We start from the raw sequence: 22,724 nt of genomic DNA, 5'->3' as shown, positions 1-22,724 counted from the left end.
AATCTACTTCAAATTTCCTAACTCTTCCCTTTTTTTTTAATTCTTCTCTCTTTTTTCTAATATTTATTTATTTATGTCTGTGTCGAGTCTTAGTTGGAGCACTCAGGCTTAATTGCCCCAAGGCATGTGGGATCTTAGCTCCCCAACCAGGAACTGAATCCACAACCCCTGCATTAGAAGATGGATTCTTAACCACTGGAGCACCAGGAAAGTCCCCCTAACTCTTCTCTTAAGGTCCCTGATGCTATTCATTTGTAGTCACTTACAAGGCTCTATCCACCTCTATGTCGTTATCTAATTCTCTCCTGCTTTGAAAAATCAAATTAAGAAGGGCATATTTAAAATAGATAAGCAACAAGAACCTACTGTGGAGTACAGCAAACTCTATTCCATACTCTGTAATGACCTCAATGGGAAAAGAATGAATAAGAATAGGTATATGTATTAAACATACGTGCGACCGAATCACTTTGCAATGCACCTGGAAGTAACACAACATTGTTAATCAACGATACTCCAACAGAAAATAAAAAATTTTAGAACGAAACGTTTCCAACATAGTTGTCTCATTATCTTCCATTTGAGAAAATTTCCTTCTATGACCTTAAAACTCTTTTTGCCTGTGTGTGTGTTTATTATTTTTCCTGGTTTGTCAGTCAGTCTAAACAGGTATATTTGGAAGCAACTTAAAGTTGGTTTGATTTCCTCTCCTAATCTGAAAACAACATTGAATGCTTCTTAATTAAACCTTATAGCTGTCAGCCCCTCTTCCAGGAAAAATCAAAATACAAGAAATTTTATTTTTTGGCCACAATTTGATAAACTTAGGCACTTACAGAATCCCTGCTCTGGCATCACTGTAGAAGCTATGTTTTATTTCTATAAGTGTTTTATCTTTTTTATGTAACCCTCTAAATCATAGGATAATGACATGGCAATTTTGCCTGAAGATCTGCCATTCATCTGTTCTGAAATGTGATGCATAGTAAAGATCTGTTTGGGGATTGTTTTGACCATTCTTCTCTTGCTATAAAGAAGAGCGTGCCAAGGGAATGCTTCAGTGATGAATGGCTATCTTTTAAAGGCAAGGACACACTGCTCCCAGTTAATGACAGCTAACTATTGACAAGGCTCTCTTCTGATCCCTGATACACCCACGGGCAATCCCATTCATCCACTCACCACCAACCTCTCCTGCAAAATATCCATTCCCTTTTAAGACAACATTTCAGGTTATTAGAAAGATGAACCTAATATGAAAATTACAAGCCTTTTACCTGGGAAGTCATACAAAGAAGAATAATTTAGATGTTAAACAACTTGAACTCCATAGAAATACCCCTCCCCCCAAAAATTCATGAAACCCTTTTACAGGTGAAAGACTAAGTGACCAAGTGGAGTCGCTCAGTCGTGTCCGACTCTTTGCGACCCCATGGGCAGTAGCCTACCACACTCCATCCATGGGAGTTTCCAGGCAAGAGTACTGAAGTGGGTTGCCATTTCCTTCTCCAGAGGATCTTCCCAACCCAGAGATCAAACCCGGGTCTCCTGCATTGTAGGCAAACACTTTACCGCCTGAGCCACAGGGGGAGTCCTTAGTGACCAAAAGGATGAGTAAATGTGGGACATGTATTGAGAGTGCAACTGAGCCTTTTATCCCTTGAGTTCTTTAAAAAATAGTTTAAAAATAAGCTCAGAAATTTGAGGTCGACCTACTAAAAGCAAAGATCTGCACCAAATGACTACTTGTTGGCCCTTTTTTAGCTCTGTGATTCCACATATATTGGCACTTACCACATATTATTTCACTCTTCTTAAAAGTCGTCAATTAAAACAAGAGTATGACAGTTTTAAAACCCTATAGAAAACTTGTAACTAAAGTGAATTCACTTTAGTTTCTTGTCAGCTGTTTTCTTAATTAACCTAATTCTTCTAAATTAAAATAAACCATATGAAGTTATTTTTCTAAAATTATTCTAGCTGTCCATATGTCTAGCGATGTGCACAGATGGAGAGGATCTGAAATGTTTCTAAAATCCAGTGGAACTCCACGCATCAGGGGCTACAAGGAAAATCATCATATGATGCTCCTAGAAGAAATGACTTGGACCAAGTCCTCTCAAATCTCACCATCAGATTTTCCCTCCTCTGGCCCTGCTCCAACGCCAGAAATCCTTTGCTCGAGGTTAACTCTTTTAAATCCAAACCCCATATACTGCTGTAAAATGTGCTAGATTCACGGGGCTCAGAAGTCATTGCCAGTTATACACACCTGAAATGAGCAGGTAACGATCAATTCCATTGTAGATGATTGTGACAGACTTTAGGGAATCGGAGCGCAGCCTGGCCCTAGCGCATCCTACAGCCGGATGTGAACCTGGGTCCATGAGAACACAAACCTGAGCCCCACAAATGATCCAGAACCATCCGCATCCGTCAGAACACAGCTTGTCACTGCATGTCTGAACAAGTCTCTATTTTTCCCTCATTCGCTCTGTGTTCATCATCTCTCCCTTCTGTCTTTCTCTCATGTTTAGAGATGTAAGTGACTGCAGAACTCTTGCAAAGGGCGCTCCCTGTAAGTCTTGACAAAGTTTTTCCATCTTGCACACAGTGAGATGAGGAAAGTCCAGAGCACTTTTTGCAAGGTTTTGTTGCCAGGGCAGACAAGCTGAGCTAGTGTGCTTTAGTTGATTTTATTTTAATTAGGAATGATTTTGCTTTTGTAGCTAGCTGGTTGATGGCTAGCAGAGGCTTTTTCTTACTCTCTGATTTTACAACTCACACTCCTAAAAGAGGCAGGAGGTGACACCGTCAGAGGACCTGAGTTAAAATCCTGACTTAAAGTTTCACTACTGAGTTAACACGCAGTGTTTATGAAACACCTATAAGAAGCCAGACTTTGATGCTTTGAAGATGAAAGACATAATCCTTGTTTTCAAGAAGCCTGTAGTCCCCAAGGAGTGTAACAAATGCAATACAATGTGGTGAGTGAAGAATAGGGGTCAACTTAGGCCCAGGTGGTGGCTGGACCCAGCTCAGGGTGGGGGGTTCCCAGTTCCCATCCTTCTGCTCTGGGGTAGGGATACCACGCTGTCTGCTCCTCTGGAAGATCTTGGGATCTAGAAAAGGCATTTTCCTCAAAGAAGGAGCACACAACTCATGCAAGAAAATCAGATAACAATTGCGATGAAAGCAGTAACCCTTGAACTACATCTGGAAGGCAGGAGAGCAGGCCTAGGCAGCACAAGCAAGGTTTTCCAGGCAGAGGAAACAGCACAGACCAAGGCCAGACAACCACAAATTCCTGTGTTGATTTACATTACACGCAAATCAGCTCCCCATCTTTCACCTCTAGGAGGAAAACGGGAACAATAACTCTTCCCTGGCCACATCCCTGGCTATGTGGATTAAATACAGAGTATCAAAGGGCTTTGTAAACTGGGAAGTCCCATTATCACCATTATGAAAGAGAAGTGTGATCCAGGGCTCCGTCAAGATTCAGCTCAATGATAACCGCGCTATGTGGCCGTAGGAGCCACACCCTGGCTTTGCCACTAACCCACAATCTGTTCCTCTGCCATCCTGCCCACCCCACCCCACAGGCCTCAGTTTTCCTCATCTGTAAAGTCAGTGGCTCGGACTAAGGAACACTTCTGTCCCTTCAAGATGCTGCCATTTATTCTAAAGTCTCCTTTAAATCTAGTTGCCAGTAAGCAGCACGTGGCTCTCCGCCCCCAGACTATTTCTTTATTCATTCCTAACATTTACCTTGGCAGCCAAAGCATAAGATTCATCAAGCGTGTTCGACAACCCATGGCACATTTCCTGATTCCCTCTGTTCCCTCCGCAGGGCATAGATGCACAGCACTGAGCCTTTCCAGGGCTCAGCGGGATCAGGGCTGCTGGCCACTTAACAAAGGCTATCTGCCTCCCAGGGGCCAATGAGAGTCCTGGGCACAGGCTGGGGTTGTTTGGTTTTGAGGTGTGCTGGGATGAAAGGCAGCCTGGAAGTGGAAGATTCGGTCATTCATTAATTAATTATAATTGTGGGTTTGTTCTTAAGAATGATTCCTTTGAAATTACTTTCCATCCACCAGCGGCTGCGACCGAGGATCAGATATTCAGAACTGTCTCCATTTCCTCTGCACAAGTATTTTCATTCCAGGACCTGAGATTCTGTCCTGATCTGGCTCTTGCATCGCAAGTCCCTCCCATCCTTGCTTTAGAGCTGGGATGTGTTTATTTGGGGGTTGGGTAGGGGCAGGTGTGTGTTTGTGTGTTTAATGTCTACTTTTTCAAAGGAAATCTATGCCACCCCAAATCACCTTTCTGTGGACTTTAGTCAGACCTTTTCCAGATAAACGGACAATGGAAAAAAGACTAGAAAGACACCTGAGACTAATACCCACCTAAGGCCGTGGGCCACACCTCCAGGTTAACACTGGGAGGGAAAAGCAACCTGGTATATCGATGTGACTCCAAACAACAGCCAGTGTGTGAAAGCCCGGGGGCGCTTTGGGATTGACCAAGAGGAAACACGTGTTGCACAATGATAGGATCTTGTCGGTACAGCTGTCAGAAGAGGGAACTCCCACAGCAAAGGGCATAAAGCCATCTGGGGCAGTCTGGGGCGGCTCAGTTTTGTGGTGCCAGGGAGTGGACCAGAGCCCAGTCCTGCCCCAGACACAGATGGAACCATGAATTCCAACCAGAGCTTCAGCCAGAACCGCTCAGGTTCCCTCTATGCCACAGGAGGCGGCTGGGGCCGGCCGGGGAGCTTTCCCCGGGCTCCGAGTGTCCATGGTGGTGCGGGGGGTGTCCGCATCTCACTTTCCTCCTCCTCACTGAGCTGTCCCCTCCCTGAAGGGTCTTGGAGGTCTGGAAGAGGCAGCTCCCTCCTAGGCGGAAATGGGAAGGAGATGATGCAGAACCTTAATGACCGCCTGGCCACCTACCTGGAAAAGGTGCGCGCCCTGGAGGAGGCCAACGTGAAACTAGAAAGCTCCATCCTGAAGTGGCATCAGCAAAGAGATTCAGGCAATAAGCAAGACTACTCCCAATACGAGGAAAGCATCAGCCACCTGCAGGAGCAGGTAAGATCCTGGGTAACCCTGGAACTCAAGAGGGGACTGCCTTTCCAGGAGACCCATGAGAGAAGAAATCAGTAGAAAAGATAATTTCCTGGAAAATGACAAAAAGAGCTTAAAAAAAAATCATGAACAAAAGTATTCAAGGATATTTTCTTTCTTTTCCCTAGTGGCTCAGATGGTAAAGAGTTGTTTCATTTCCTTATTTATTGCTGTGCTGGGTCTTTGTTGATGAAGTTCTGAGCTTCTCTCTAGCTGTGGAGAGTGGGGGCTTCTCTCTAGCTGTGGCACGGGCGCTCCTCTTGTTGGTGAGCATGAGCTCTAGGCCATGCAGGCTTCAGTGGTTGCAGTTCCCAGGCTCCAGAACACAGGCTCAACCGTTGTGACAGGCTTAGATGGCATGTGGGATCTTCCTGGAACAGGGATCGAACCTATGTCTCCTGCACTGGCAAGCAGATTCTTTACCACTAAGCCACCAGGGAAACCCACGGATATTTTCTTGTGCATGTTGAGTCGCTTCAGTCATGTCCAACTCTTTGTGACCCTGTGGACTGTAGCCCACTGGACTCCTCTGTCCTTGAGATTCTCTAGGCAAAAGTACTCGGATGGCTTGCCATTCCTTCTCCAGGGCATCTTCCCAAGCAGGGATCAAAGCCTCGTCTCTTATGTCTCTTGCATGGGCAGGTGGGTTCTTTAGCACCAGTGCCACCTGGGAAGCCCAAGGACATTTTCTTATCATACCTTAAATATGGAGTCAGGAAAGTCTGTTTTGTATATTTAATCTTCTGTACGTGAATTATATAGAAAACATGGAAGGCAAGCAGGTGCTGTCTGGCACCACTTACGATCCGACAACATAATCGTAATGATCAGGGCTGATCTTCATTCCTCATGCTCAGCACACAAGGCACAAGAGAGCATTTACGTCTCGTTACATCAGCTCTGCTCCACCTCCCAGTCCTGACAGCAGTGTGATTACCCATCAAAGAAAGGCTGAGTTGTACTATTCTGGAGATCACACGTAAAAGCCGTCACTCCACTAGCAGATACATCTTTGTGATTTCCCTGGATGCTTCCTCTTGGGGACTTCCAGAAGTTCTGAATTCTAGCCACTCACAGTTCTGAAAATGGCATATTGCTAGGGAAAAAAAATAATAAAAATGGGTCTGATTTTTAGAATCTTAGAGTTAGGATGGGTTATGGAGATGTCTTCAAAATATGAATAGCTTTTCAACCAAACATTTAGAAGCCTAACTTTATACCTTCTGCTCAGTCACTCAGTAGTGTCCAACTCTTTTTGACCCTATGACTGTAGTCCACCAGGCTCCTCTGCCCATGGGATTTTCTAGGCAAGAATACAGGAGTGGGCTGCACACCATTATACCTTCTGGGATGTTTCATAACATTGGCTAGAAGTACAGGGAATCCAGTCATCTAGGTTATATTTTAAAGCTATGGAAATTCTCTTAAGTAAAGTAGTCCCAGAAATTTTCCTGTAAGATCATGATTGAACCTATCCTAGAAAGAGCATCACGGGTTTCCAACATTTTTATGATACTATTTCTCAACACTCAGTCGTCCCTGCTTGAATCAAGATAATAGAAATCTTTCCTTATAATGAACCCTAATTATTGAATAATCAACCTAATAGCTGACTGTGTAATTGTCTTAACTATATAGTACATGGTTGTCTTTACCAAAAATATAAGGTGACTCAACAAAACTTACCATACTGTTTTTATTAATAAAGTTGCTTTGGTTTTAGAATGGAGAGGACAGAAGTTTTTTGCAAATGGGAAGCTAAGAACATAACTCCCAAAAGAAACGTGAGGTTAGACCTGGTCAAATAATGCATCAGCTGACAGCAGAAAGATGGAGGAAAGGGGACGGAAAAATTTATTGAGCGATTATTATATGCCAGGCATCATGTCAGGTACTGAATATACTCATCAGCGTGGTCCAAGAGCTTTCTGCAATGATGGAAACATTCTGTATTATCTGATTTATTTCTCACTACAACCCTGGAAAGAAACTGAGGCTCAGAGAAGTGAAGCAGCCATCCAAAGCCACCAGGAAGAGCTAGAGCTAGGTTTGTTTCTAATGGCCTCGTAATTTCCACAGAGCCTGGTGCTGGCCAGTCTGCCTCATCAAAAATGATGCTATTTGTTAATAAAGATAGTGCATCCCATTTGCACTCTTAATCATACAACACATATTTCATACCCATTATCTCATTCTGTGAAGCAGGTGTTTTTATCCCCAATCTATGGATGAGGAGACTGAGGCCAAGTGGGTGCCTAAATTCTTTGGAACAGAATTAAGAAAAGCGAGTGGGGACAATTACAAGGAGTGGGTGGCTGGCCCACCCTCCAGGAAACCCCAGGTTCTTGGTTCTGACATTAAATGGGAAGCTCCTTCAGCTTCAAATTATATTCATTTCTGTATTTCTTACTTCAGTTGTTTTTCTCTGTGTTTGAAGAAAACAGATATTTGAAGTTCAGATGGTCTATCAGACCTCCCCTCTTTATAGGTGACAAAACAGAGGCCCAAAGAAGTCCCACCATGCCTGGAACTTACCGGGAGTTGGTGATGGACAGGGAGGCCAGGCGTGCTGCGATTCATGGGGTCGCAAAGAGTCGGACACGACTGAGAGACTGAACTGAACTGGGCCTTTCAAGACTCATGAAGTGTTCTGATTAGATATAGCTCTCTCCCACCCCCACTTAGTATCACCAACTCAATGGACATGAATCTGAGCAAACTCCAGGAGATAATGAAGGACAGGAGAGCCTGGCATGCTGCAGTCCATGGGGTCACAAAGAGTCAGACATGACTTAGTGATTGAACAACACCTTCACTTTAAGGATGTTAAATGTTACTCCAAAAGTCTGTAAGAAAATATTTCAGGAATTCTCTGGTACTAGTGGTTAGAACTTGATGCTTTCACTGCTGTGGGCCTGGGTTCAATCCCAGGTCAGGAAACTAAGATCCCACAAACTTAATGGCCAAAAAGAAAAAGAAAGAAAAAAAAGAAAATTATTTAAATTTCTTCTATATCAACTCATGTACTATAAGAATGCTACTTGGGGAAATCAGACTTTTGATGTGGGTTTTGCCATGGGTAAATTATCAATTTAATTCAGAAAAACCAAATAAGTCCTGGGGAAGTCAGACTTTTGATGTGGGTTTTGCCACAGATAAATTATCAATTTAATTCAGAAAAGCCAAATAAGTTCACAGATGATTTTTTTAAGTATACACACTGTTTTGCATCCTTCCTATTATTTTAAATAAATTTTCATGTGGAGTATTTTTAGATTTACATGGTACAGAAACTTTCCATAAATCACCCAGCTCCCCTCATCACTAAAATCTTTGAAACAGAGTTGGACATTGTCACACAAATATTAAGGTGCAGAATGGCTCTCAATAGTACTATATTTGGCTCATTGGTTTACAGTCGCAAGTTCTGTTCTCCTCTCCCTAGTAGATTACACACCCTGAAGCAATGATGCTACACTAATACACAAACCAGATTATTTTAAAAGAATGAACTCAGGTCCTTGGGGAGAATCCAAGTGATTAATTACAACACAATGCAATACCTATGCCTCATATATTATTTCTCAACCCATTCTTGTTCATTCATTACTGTAAAGGATGGCTCAGTAATAGTGGTTGTATCATAATATTGTATCAGGTAACCCAACGAGGAAGAAATAGTTTCAGTTCTTAAATTTCTTCTATATCAACTCATGGACTATAAGAATGCTACCTGGGGAAATCAGACTTTTGATGTGGATTTTGCCATGGATAAATTATCAATTTAATTCAGAAAAGCCAAATAAGTTCACAGATGATTTTTTTAAGTATACACACTGTTTTGCATCCTTCCTATTATTTTAAATAAATTTTCATGTGGAGTATTTTTAGATTTACATGGTACAGAAACTTTCCATAAATCACCCAGCTCCCCTCATCACTAAAATCTTTGAAACAGAGTTGGACATTGTCACACAAATATTAAGGTGCAGAATGGCTCTCAATAGTACTATATTTGGCTCATTGGTTTACAGTCGCAAGTTCTGTTCTCCTCTCCCTAGTAGATTACACACCCTGAAGCAATGATGCTACACTAATACACAAACCAGATTATTTTAAAAGAATGAACTCAGGTCCTTGGGGAGAATCCAAGTGATTAATTACAACACAATGCAATACCTATGCCTCATATATTATTTCTCAACCCATTCTTGTTCATTCATTACTGTAAAGGATGGCTCAGTAATAGTGGTTGTATCATAATATTGTATCAGGTAACCCAACGAGGAAGAAATAGTTTCAGTTCTTAAATTTCTTCTATATCAACTCATGGACTATAAGAATGCTACCTGGGGAAATCAGACTTTTGATGTGGATTTTGCCATGGATAAATTATCAATTTAATTCAGAAAAACCAAATAAGTTCACAGATGATTTTTTTAAGTATACACACTGTTTTGCATCCTTCTTATTATTTTAAATAAACTTTTCATGTGGAGTATTTTTAGATTTACATGGTACAGAAACTTTCCATAAATCACCCAGCTCCCCTCATTACTAAAATCTTCCATCACCATGGCACATTTGTCACAACTAACAAAGCAACATCAGTACACTGCTGTGAAATAAATTCACCTTTGTCTCAAACTTAATATCTGTATCAGTATAGAGAGAGTGACATTATTTTTCAATTGAAATAGAGTTGATTTACAATGTTGTGTTAATTTCTCCTGTGCAGCAAAGTCGATCAGTTTTGTATATATCTTTATGTAGATGTATGGATATCCCAGGTGGTGCTAGTGGTAAAGAACCCGACTGCCAGTGCAGCAGACGTTAGAGATGTGGGTTTGATCCCTGGGTTGGGAAGATACTCTGGAGGAGGGTACGGCAACCCACTCCAGTGTTCTTGCTCGGAGAATCCCATAGACAGAGGAGCCTGGTGGGCTACAGTCCATGGGGTCACAAAGAGTTGGACATGACTGAGGCAACTTCTTTTTTTTTAATATAATTTTCCATTATGGTTTATCACAGAATATTGGATATAGTTCCATGCACTATAGATTCTGTATAGCACAGAATATTGTTTATCCATTCTATGTGGAAGTGATATTCTTAATGATTACTCCATGGTCTTCCAATTAAAAGTATATTATACATAAGGTAACTTCATTGGAAAACTGTGGTGTTTCCAACACAGGTGGTATGTTTTATTTTCTGATTTCATGGAGAGTACAGGGCATGGTTTCTTTGAATGTCAAGCAAAACCTCAGGGAACAGCTGAGGCTAACTGCAGGGATCCCCAGGCCATTTTGGATGGAGATACTTTTCATCTCCCATGAGCTTAGATCATGCAAAGACTAAACAGCCTGGAGGGGAAAGCATTGGTAAGAAATCCCTAAGCAGCACTGTAGAGGAAAGACAAGGAAATATCTACAGAATCCCTTTTCAGACCTATGGAAGTCGTCATGATACCATTTGGAATCCACTAAGGGAATTGAGTTGGGCATGGGCAGCCAGTCTGGTTATCTCCCATCATGAACAGCAAAGTAGACAATGCATCTCAACATTTAAACCCTAGGAATTTATCCAGTGCAGACACTGGCTCTAATTACAAAAGTGCTAGCTTTTTTAAAACAAAATTAAAATTTCTTTACATTTTTCTGAACTAATTTAGCTTCAACTGATTGTTTTCAGAGTGTCTAGACTGTGCCCAGAAATGCTATTTTGCATTATTTTATTTAATCTCTTCTAATCTAATTCTCATAACTCTGTGGTTGTTATTATTGCCATTTTATGTATGAAGAAGCCAAGACTTGGCAGAGCTCACTCAGGAGGTAGGTGCTGGAGCAGGACCCCAGGCCCTGCTCTGGGAGTTCCAGACCAGTGTTCTGAATACCTCTGAATCCTGCTATTGTGTATTCATGACACAAAATTCCAACTAATCAGTGGAACTTTGAACAGGGCCAGATTTTTGAAAGGTGTCTTTGTGTCGAAGTATAAGTTTGTCCTAAGAAAATCCTCTCTAATTAAAGCAACTATCTGCATAAATAGGATGGGAATGTCACAGATTCTTTGGCCCCAAGTAAGTGACAGAAGTTTGGAGCTAGGACCCCTAAGGTCACATGTTTTCAGTACAAGCTCCTTATTTGTAAAGAGCGTTGATGAAACTGAAGTCCGCAGAGTTGGGTCACTGACCCAAGTTCACACCAATGGTCAGTAACAGGAAATAAAAGGAAAATCTGCTGGTTCCCAGTTCAGCGCAATGCTTGGTACAAAAGTAGTATACTTTTGACATTGAGATATATTCCATCCAATTTTCCCCAAGACAATGACACGCATTAAAATTGAGTGTCATATATTATTTCTCTGATACGTGTATTTCTCTGATTACAACTACCTAGAAGTATTCACAAATCAAACATATATATACTCAGTTTCTCAGGTGGATACTTCAACAATAATTCTTTTTTTTAACTTTTTATTTTTAGTTTATTTTACTTTATAATACTGTATTGGTTTTGCCATACATTGACATGAATCCACCACGGGTGTACATGCGATCCCAAACATGAAACCCCCCTCCCACCTCCCTCCCCACAACATCCCTCTGGGTCGTCCCCGGGCACCAGCCGCAAGCATGCTGTATCCTGCATCGGACATAGACTGGTGATTGGATTCTTACATGATAGTATACATGTATCAATGCCATTCTCCCAAATCATCCCACCCTCTCCCTCTCCCTCTCCCTCTGAATCCAAAAGTCCGCTAATTCTCTTTTTAAATAAAAAATATATACACATCTAGTGAAGGCAGTGGCATCCCACTCCAGTACTCTTGCCTGGAAAATCCCATGGATGGAGAAGCCTGGTGGGCTACAGTCCATGGGGTCGGGAAGAGTCGGACACAACTGAGTAACCTCACTTTTGCTTTTCATGCATTGGAGAAGGAAATGGCAACGCACTCCAGCATTCTTGCCTGGAGAATCCCAGGGATGGCAGAGCCTGGTGGGCTGCCATCTGTGGGTCACACAGAGTTGGACACGACTGAAGCGACTTAGCAGCAGCAGCAGCAGTGAAAGTCTTTAACTAGAGGCAGTTACAAAGTTAAAGTTTCAACATGAAGTTTATTAATCCTTTTCAGATTTTTTTCCATTATAAGTTATTACAAGAAATTGAATATAGTTCCCTATGCTATACAGTGTGTGTGTGTGTGTGTGTGTGTGTGTGTGTGACATAGTTGCTCAATCATGTCTGACCTTTGTGATCCATGGATTGTAGCCCACCAGACTCCTCTGTCCATAGAATTCTCTAGGCAAGAACACTGGAGTGGGTTGCCACTCCTGTCTCCACAGGATCTTCCTGGCCCAGGAATCAAACCTGTGTCTCCTGCATTGCAGGCAGATTCTTTACCATCTGACCCACCAGGGAAACCCATGCAAAACAGTTGCTCTTTGTTATTTATTTAATATATAGCAGTCTGTATCTGTTAATCCCCAATTCCCAACTCATCCTTCTCCCCTTTCAGTTAATATGTTAATAGCTACAACTGAATAATTTACAAACACATATACACACCTATAAACTATGTATATGGCTATGGTCATTTAAGGCAAAAACTAATTATGCTTAGTTCAGTTCATTCACTTAGTTGTGTCTGACTCTTTGCGACCCCATGGACTGTAGCACACCAGGCTTCCCTGCCCATCACCAACTCCCAGAGCTTGCTCAAACTCATGTCCATTGAGTCGGTGATGCCATCCAACCGTCTCTTCCTCTGTTGTCCCCTTCTCCTCCTGCCTTCAATCTTTCCCTGCATCAGAGTCTTATTTCAAATGAGCCAGCTCTTCGCATCAGGTGGCCAAAGTATTGGAGTTTCAGTTTCAACATCAGTCCTTCCAATGAATATTCAGGACTGGTTTCCTTTAGGATGGACTGGTTGGATCTCCTTGCAGTCCAAGGGACTCTCAACTTCTTCAACACCACAGTTCAAAAGCATCAATTCTTTGGTGCTCAGCTTTCTTTATAGTCCAACTCTCACATCCATACATGACCACTGGAAAAACCACAGCCTTGTCGAAAAACAAGTTGGACAAAACAAAAACAAGTCGGAAAATCCCCAGTCAGACACAACTGAGCGACTTTCACGTTGTGTGGATCTTACAAGATAGTTAAAAGGCATTTTCCACAATTACTCTCCTTCCCCCGCCTATATCATTCTTTGAGCAGTTGCATCAATCCTATCAAAACCCAATATAAAAAAAGACAGTGAAAGTGACTGCAGACCATACCATTACTACAAACCCACACTTGTGTTTTGCACTTAGTAAGTGCTCAATAAATATTAATTGACTTGACTGCTCATTATTCCACTGCTAGAAAATAAAGCCTTATCTGCTGATAGGTCAGATTATCAGGAACTGGGCAGAAATGCAGCTGTCCTGTGGATTTGCATGCAACTGAAGTGACTCTTGGTGTGTGCTTTACAGATAGCAGATGGCAAGGTAAACAATGCTCAGATCATCCTTCTCATTGACAACGCCAGGATGGCAGTGGATGACTTCAGCCTTAAGTAAGTTCCTTCTTCACAGTGTTGTGGTGGGTGGGGGGAGGGGATGGGGGTTGGTTTGGTTTTGGGAATTGTTCGTTTCTGTTTTGCCGAAAGAAAATGTACCACACCATTACCCACGTGTAAAATCTTACTAAGCTATAATGAAAAGGCATGCTGCTACTGCTGCTGCTGCTGCTGCTAAGTTGCTTCAGTCACTAGGGTCCAGACAGATATTTAATACACAAACCAGATATAAAATACACTTTTTGGTATGGGGAAATTTGAATACAAATACTTAGATGATATTAAAAACTTATTATTGATTTTTAGGTGTGATAATGTTACTATGCTTATTTAGAAAACTCTTTTTTCTTAAAAGATACATTCTGAAGTATTTAGGGGTTGAAAGGACATAATGTCTATAAATTACTTTAAAATACAAGATAGAATATAGACCAAATGAATATGACAAAATGTTAACAGCTGCTAAATCTAAGTGACGGATATATGGCTGTTTATTATGCCATTCTCTCTAAAGAAAAAATAATATTGGATCACCATCATAGAAAAACCTGCATGAAATGTAGAAAGCAAGAAATTCAGCCTAAAACTAAGGTGAATCCTTCCAATAACAAGTGTTCTGTTCTCTTCCTTCTAACCAAAGGTATGAACATGAACACTCCTTCAAGAAAGACTTAGAAATTGAAGTTGAAGGTCTCCGAAAGACCCTGGATGATCTGACCATTGTCACCACAGACCTAGAACAGGAGGTTGAGGGGATGAGGAAAGAGCTCATCCTCATGAAGAAGCGTCATGAGCAGGTAGGACTCCCAGGATCTCCAGGTAACCAGTACAGCTCTTAGTCCACACATTTCAGATGACTCAGTCGCTCCAGAAGAAATCACCACCTGAATGCCAGCTCTATTGTCTTCAACCTAAATAATCATAAGAAACCACATACATATCTGATTTTTCCATGTTCACAGTCATTTACCCTGTGTCAAATACAACAGCTAAAACACAATTCCAATTAACTATGACATCAGTCAACAATTTTGTTAAGATACAATGTTTATCTAGGCCTGTTTATTAATATGATGCGAGAAAAATAAATGTGTAGGATCGAACTTCTTTCATTAACCCAATGTGCAGCAAGTTGGAGAACAACAGAATAGACTCCCATGGATCCAGATTATATTCAATATAGTTATATTCTATAGTAACTCACAGTTCCTATATATTTGATATAACTATTGGCAAAAATTGAGTCTCAATTGCCAAAAGCATTTAACTGACTTTAAAAGTTAGCATCCATCTAAAATCCCCGAGACTCTGATGAAAAGATAGAAAAACAATCCCCATTTTAGGCAAACAAAACTGCTTATCAAAGAACCTCACCTTCTGTACACCTGGGTAGACATGGTTGTTAATTAAACCTTTCCTGTAGTTTCTTGGTTTCATGCATGGGCATCATCCCTACAGAGTCATAATACACTGACAAGATTTTGAAAGTCTCTACACCATTTGGCTTTGGGTTACTGAACTGCTTCCCCAAAGCTTTGGCCTATAACCTGAAATGTTCAAGTGTTTCATTGTATCATCATTTTACTCATGAACACTTGTTGAAGAGTGCTTTATACTCTATGTAAGCAAAATTCCGTGTAAAATGTTTTCAACCAGGGATTAAGTCAGTAATCACAGGGGCCATTTGATTACCTGTCTAGTGCTATTCTTTACTTCATAAAATTATAAGAGAGGGGCTTCCCTGCAAGTCCATTGACTAAAACTCATCACTTCTTCCACTGCAGGGGCCCTGGGTTCAATCCCTGTTCAGGGAATTAAGATCCCACATGCAGTATGGTATGGCAAAAAAAAAAATTATATATATATATATATATGAGGAACAAAAGCATATGTTTTGTCATCAACAAACAATAACTGAGAAACCAAACCAAGCCAATGGAAGGTGGCAAACACATAAGCTGAATTTTTAAAAGATCTGTGTAAGGCTGTCCATCAACTTACTTCTGGCCTTCTGATTGTCAAAACTGATTCATTTTCTCTCTCTGTGGTTAAACAGGAAGTGGAGGAACACCATTTGCCAAATGACTTCAAGGTCAACGTGAAGGTGGATACAACCCCGGGAGAAGATCTGATTAAGGTCCTGGAGGATATGAGGCAGGAATATGAGTCTATAATTAAAAAGAAGCATCAAGACTTGGACACTTGGTATAAAGAGCAGGTAAAAGAAAGATGCCCAAACTTCCCAAAGTTTCCACTTACAAGTGGCCCCAATGCCAATGCCTCTCTTCTTTTCTTGGTCTCACAGTCAGCAGCCGTGGCCCAGGAAGCAGCCAGTCCAACAGGTGTGCAGAGCAGCCAAAGCGACCTTCATGAACTGAAGCGCACTTTCCAAGCCCTGGAGATTGACCTGCAGACACAGTGCAGCAAGGTGAGTTTGAGCTGGAAAAATCTTAGGTCAGTTACCACCTCCTCCACAAAACCTTCTTCTCTCTGGGGCCTGTCTCTCCAACTCCCTTGGGGCACTTCTCCATCCAAACTCCCACTTTCCATCCAAACTGTCCACAATGAGGATGATAAGAGCTCTCATTTATTGAGGTGCCCATGTTATGCCACATTCGTTCTAGTCAATGTCATCAATCCTCACATTAACCTTTCCAGATGGGCCTGGTGTCCCCATTTTGGAGATAAGGGAACCAAAGCCCCAAACAGTTAAGTGAATTGACCAGGGTTACACAGTTAATAAGCGGCCAGTGGTGAAGCCACATGGTGGTTTGGGGTGGGCGTGGGGTGGGGTGGGCAGTTCTACACCCTCAAAACCCCTATCAACGCTCTCCCCCTTACAACCATGCTGCCCCCTCCCAGTTCCAAGAAAGAGAAATTCTGGTGCCAACATGAGTAGCTGGCAAATCCAGGCTTGGCTGGCTCCAAAGTGCTGCTCTGTTATTGTGTGTGTGTCTTACACAGTGAACAGTCTTATGCCCAGTGAACAGTAAGTTCTTGTGTCTAAGTCATTTCTTTGATCATCATGGTTTTCAGTAAAAATGCTTTTAGGAGTGTTATAAGCACTTGAAATTCATTAAATAAAATCTATCATTGAATTTCCTTCTTAGCCTATCTGAATCTTCTAATCATTCATCACCACCGTTCCCCAGTGCTACTCAGTCTTGAGGAGAAATAATTAGTTCATTTTGTTGCAGGTGCACCTGGTAAATTACTGTTACATTTTAAGAATCAGTGATGATGGACAGACATTTAAAATGTACACTGTCAAGGTGATGATAATGAACACAGAAATAATTACAGTATTTTATATTATTTAAACACAAATAAATTACTATATTTTAAAATTATCTAAATAGTTTTGTAGCTTTCAGAACATTTTAGCATTAGATATTTCACAACAACCCTGCAAGGTCAGCTCGACATTTATATCTAGTTTCATGCTTTCTACTACCTGACACTATTCTAAGTAACCGAGGATTTGATAATAAAGGAGTTTGGATACTACTGTAGATGATAGACAATAAAGGCACAAATCATCAAAATAAATAATATACCAGATGGAGGAAAATGCTACAAAGAAATGAAACATGAGGGAGAGGTTAGGCTTTCCAGGAGAAGAGCTGTCATTTTAAAGCCAGGTGGTTGGGAGAGGCTTTACTGTTAAGGTGAGAGTTGAGAAACACCCTCAAAGTGATACAAAGATGCATTACATGGCTATGGGGAGGGAGTTCCAGGTGGAGGGAATAGCAAATGCACAAGCTATGAGGCACGGGTGTGCCAGACAGGTTGGAGGAACAGCCGAGAAGCCAACACAGATGCAGTGAGTCAACAGAAGGAAGAAGAAAGGAGAGAAGAGGAGGCCCTAGGGTTAACAGTGGCACCAGATTCCCCTTGACCCTTAGAGGGAAGTCAAGGGGAATTTGAAACAGAGGGTATAGACAACTCTTTGAGGAGCTCTGCAGTAAGCAAAGGCGAAGAGAGAAATTGGCTGATTGCTGAAGGTAGTTATGGGCTCGAGAGAACAAATTTTAAGGTGGAAGAAATTCTGTTTGAAAGCTGGTGGGAATAATCTAGAAGAGAGGAAAGCATTCATGTTGCAAGACAGGGGGTAATTGCTGAAATTACCGTGGCACAGACAGGGGCGGTTATTCCCCTCATAACAGGAGGGGAATGAGTGTCGATACAGACTTATGTCTGTGGTTGGAAGCTGGCAGAGCTGATGGGAGCCCTCCCCTGAGGGCTTTCATATCCTCGGCAACAGAGGAAGCAAGGTCATGGGCTAAGAGAAAGGACAGGGAGAAGAGGGGTTTGCAGACAGAGAAGAAGGAACAAAATATCCCTTTGGGAGAACAAGAAAGTGATGAGACCAGAGACATGTGGGGTAATAGCCAAGCAGCACTAAGGGCCCCCTGGACGTTACCAGCCCTGAAGTGCAGGGTGCTTTATTAGCTATGAATGTCTCTTTAAGATTAAAGTTATGTTCACTAGAAAAGTAGGTGGTAAATCCAAACAGAACAGGGACTTGAACTTGGTTCTCTGCTTCCTTCATTTTGCAGCTTTCAGAATTTCCTCAAAAATGACAATGTGTTACCAGAGTCACCAAATTAAAATGGAAGACACGCAGTGAGATTTGAATTTCAGATGAACAAGTGTGTTGGGTTTTTTTTTTTTAGTATAAGTTCTTGTGCAATATTTGGGGGAACATTTGGCACACATTTATACTAAAAGAAAATTACTGATTTCTCATCTGAAATTCATACTTAATCAGGTGCCCTCTTTTTTATCTGGCACTATTACTTGAGACCCTTCTCTGAAGATCCAAAAAGATAGCAGTCCTGGCTACTATTTCCTTCTAGGAGCTTTCAGTCTGGCCTAAAACAAAATATAAGCAGAAGTAGGTAAGGAACAGATCAGGGCAAGGTGGGGTGTATTCACTCCGAAACAAGCTACATCAACAATAAATACGACAGGAGTGCAGCTAAGTTGCATAGAACTCCCTGATGCAAAGGCTTTATGCCTAGAAAAATGAGATTCAGAAAGTCCTGACTCCTCATTGCCTGGCTCCAAACCTAAAAGTCAGCCTGCTCCTCCTCACTCATCCCCAACTCCACCAAGACACCCAGCAGAGGAGTTGGTATGTTCTCACTACTCAGCAAGCACGCGTGCTCAGTTATGTCCAGCTCTTTGTGAGCCCATGGACTATAGCCCGCCAGGCTCCTCTGTCCATGGAATTTTTTAGGCAAGAATACTGGAGTGGGTTGCCATTTCCTCTTCCAGGGGATCGTCTCCACCCAGAGACCAAACCCACATCTTTTGAGTCTCCTGCATTGGGAGGTGAATTCTTTACCACTGTGCCACCAGGGAAGCCCAACTCAGCAGGCTATTAAATCAAGCCATCAGTCAGTAGATGAAAGAAATTTCATTCCTCTTTCAGAAATCTGCTTTAGAAAACATGTTATCAGAGACCCAGTCTCGGTACTCCTGCCAGCTCCAGGACATGCAACGGATCATCTCCCACTATGAGGAGGAGCTGACACGGCTACGCCATGACCTGGAGCGTCAGAACAACGAATACAAGGTCCTCCTGGGCATCAAAACCCACCTAGAGAAGGAAATCGCCACCTACCGCCAGCTCTTGGAAGGAGAGAATGGAGGGTAAGGCAAAGACTGGCAGGGAAGGACAATGAAAAGTGTATCCACTCTTGTGTGCATTCATGTACCTTAATGGACCTGTTAGCCATCATCTGTGTAGAGAAAGAAAGGCTTATGCTGAATTTCTTCTGTAGGTACTTAGACCAGGTTGTATTCCGTTAAGTAGGAAGTGTGAATTCATCAACTGTTATTCCCAGAACACTACAATTTGAAGTCAACAGCATCACTTAATATTTTATATCTCTAGAAACAAACAGTGAAGAAAGTTTGGCTACAGTGTTTCCCAGTGGGAATGCACCCAATTTTCACTCAAAAAAGAAAAAAAGATTGAGGAATCTAACAGCAGGGAAAGACTCAGGAATAAGAGATTGAGATGTCCAGATATTTTATCTGGAATCTCTGAGTAGTTTTGGTATAACTGTTCACAAAAGGGCACATATGTTCTATAACCCAAGAGAAAGGGTTAGAATTTTTTTAGTACATAAATAAAATGTTATTGGACCAAACCCAAAACAGTCTGAAAAGCCCAGGGGGTTCACACTTCAGACACAGACTCTGGAAAGGATCCGAGGGAGGCAAAGCCTGCAGCTGGCTGAAAGGATGGGGGTGACTCAGCAGATTTCTCCATCCCCCAGGGTTAGTGGGAGGCAGTACTCACCGCCTTTTGGGTCCAGAAGGGTTCTCCCATGAACTCATGACCTTGAAACTACAGAACTCAAACAATTATCCTCATTAAAGAACTGTGAATGTACCAGCAGGCAAAGGAAGTTAGTTCATCTTGAGAAGTTTTTATGATTGTTGCTAATACTAAAATGAGCCTTTATCACTTTTATAGGACAGTGGAAGAATCTAAGTCAAACGTCAAAGGTAAAAAATACTCTTTCATTGTTTGAATCTACCTTTTTTTTAATGAATCAGCACATTTATCCATCCTTCAGTAATCATACTCTCGTGTACTACTGAATGTTCTTTGTTCAGTTTTTACTTTACTGCCAAATGGCCAGGAATATTGAATCAACTTAAATTAGATATGGCTGAACCAAGTGAGCTCTCAATATTGTCTTAAACAATATAAACACACACATATATATATACACACACACACACATATATATACATATATATATGAGCTCTTTGCCAGCAGTAAAGTAGATGAAAATAATCAGTGATATTATTATATCTCTATTAAATTATGGACTCAATGGACATGAATCTGAACAAACTTTAGGACATAATGAAGGATAGGGGAGCCTGGCACACTGCAGACCACGGGATTGCAAAGAGTCAGACACAACTTAGTGACTGAACAACAACAATTAAGTTATGGAGTCTGCTGGCCAAATTCCTAGGAAATTAAGAAAAAAATGATGTCCCATAATTTCCCAAACTACATTCTGTTGAACACTAGCATCCCATGAGATTTTAACTGTGTATTATAGAAGATGTGTTGTGTGGCCCAGTATGGCTGGGAATACTATGTACCACTATCCTCTTGGTGAAGACTCAGGCTATGTTTCAGCACTGAAGATGGAACAAATACTGCTGCAGGGAAGAAAAAGTAAAAGAAAGAAACCGCAACAAAATTTATTTTGTTTAGCACAGTGTTCCCAAATACCTTTGACCGGGGAACCCTATTTTCTCCGATTACAATTAACATCTCACAGAAAAGTTTAAGAAGTCACAGTCTGGGACAGGTGGCACTTTCTGATCAGTTTATGATAAAATGCTGTAAGGCATTAAAGGTTCGGGGACTGAGAGTCCAAGTAACCATCACAGAATAGCAGCTTCATTGCCATCCCTCTGCAAGATCCCAACACATGGTCCTTCAGCCTCTCTTTAGTCACGTCCAGGGACAGGGAACCCATTACTGGAGAGGGTGGACAATCTACTTTGGAGAACCTTGACTGTAACAAAGTTCTCCCTGGACCTCTATTACTGGTTTTAATTCTTCCCTCTGGTCTAGAATCAGCGTACTGATGCATCAACAAAGCACTTATTCAAATAAATCTTATCTTTGAAAACAGTGACCATGATAAACATTCCTGGCTTCTCATGATCTTTCATATGGCATACTCTCTAGATATTAAAATGAGATCCCCAGAATGGCGTATAAGGCTCTGTACGTTCGTAGAATCTATGCTGCAAGTGCTCAAAAGACCATATAAGCAGAAAGGACCCCTCCAGCACTTGTGGTCAAATACTAGATTCTGTATCAGGAACACTTGGGGTGAAGGTCTTGACCTGTAGAAAGTGACACTGGTCAGATACCCTCATTTCCTAGAAGGTGGGAGGAAAATCTTCCTCGGTAAGATCTTTTTCACTCCATTAGAGTCCACCATATTGCTTAGCGATCATTCTAGAAAGCCTTTGGGTGCTGAGAACAGGGGCCTGGAAAGGAGTACAGTTCAGATAGTGGGAAGAGCATGGCAGTGACCTCTTTTTGCTTTTTTTCAAATCTGCAGCTCCAAAGATCAAGGCCATCACACAGGAGAGCGTCAATGGAAGAATAATTCTTTCTCAAGTGAATGAGATCTGAAAGTACAAGTGAGGCCAAGAAAAATTTCTGCCTGTTGTAAAAACTATTTCCCCTCACTGGAAAGTCCTTGCCCAGGTGAATTCTAAGAGGTTTCCTTGGAGTTAACAAACTCAGAAAATTTTTTTCTCTGTAACAATCTCACCATAACAATCTTCATATATTGCTGCACTTTTTCAATTAAAGTATGAGTTCATGAGCTTAAAGCTCTACTTTACTACTACAGTTGTCAGATTCCCATCATTGTGCATGTTTTATAGCCAATAAAACTCCACACCAGCTGCATCATGTCCTTTTTTAAAAAAAATATCATAAGGCAAGACAAAACCTCAAGATAAGGTCAGTCTTGTCTTGACAAGACCTCTTTATCCTGAAAATGGATCCTCAGAGCATTGTCCATGAAAGAGTGACACGGACCTTAATGCTCTGAAGGTGTTTGCAGCAAACACTGGCCAGAATTGTTACCTGCAGCCATGCAACTAGGGACAAGATATGGTTCACAAGGCTCTCCAAGATCTCTAGACTTTTCCAGCAGGAAAGTGGGAGTGGGGCAGGGATAGAGAAAGGAATGCCCAGAAAGGCCTCAATGAGAGGACCAAAAATTATTCTATCTCACAGATGAATGAATGAACAACTTCAACGCCTAAAAGAGAGTTAAAACTAGAAAAGGAAATTCAGGGGAAAGAAATCGTCATTACAGATAGATACTGAGACCCTAAGAGGGGAAACAACTCATCCAAAATCTGAGTTGCAAACATTACGATCCAGGATATTATGTTGAGGTGTAGTAAGGACTAAAGAAGACAGACTAGGCACCTCTGCCCCTGAAGAAG

General features: G+C 41.6%; 1 protein-coding gene across 1 annotated transcript; it reads left to right on the top strand.

The window, feature by feature from the left end:
• The first annotated feature begins 3,898 nt into the window (after positions 1-3,898).
• Positions 3,899-22,176, top strand: KRT23 (keratin 23). Its single transcript, XM_069543447.1, has 8 exons — positions 3,899-5,096; positions 13,618-13,700; positions 14,344-14,500; positions 15,760-15,921; positions 16,009-16,131; positions 19,141-19,361; positions 20,194-20,225; positions 21,821-22,176. Exons 1-8 carry the CDS (start codon positions 4,701-4,703, stop codon positions 21,892-21,894), a joined length of 1,248 nt encoding a protein of 415 aa, XP_069399548.1. The 5' UTR covers positions 3,899-4,700; the 3' UTR covers positions 21,895-22,176.
• Positions 22,177-22,724: the final 548 nt, after the last annotated feature.

The sequence above is a fragment of the Ovis canadensis genome, chromosome 11 (genome assembly GCF_042477335.2).
Source record: "Ovis canadensis isolate MfBH-ARS-UI-01 breed Bighorn chromosome 11, ARS-UI_OviCan_v2, whole genome shotgun sequence".
NCBI classification, from domain to species: domain Eukaryota; kingdom Metazoa; phylum Chordata; class Mammalia; order Artiodactyla; family Bovidae; genus Ovis; species Ovis canadensis.
The sequence above is the reverse complement of the archived record's forward strand: the minus strand, read 5'-3'. Positions and strand labels throughout refer to the sequence as shown.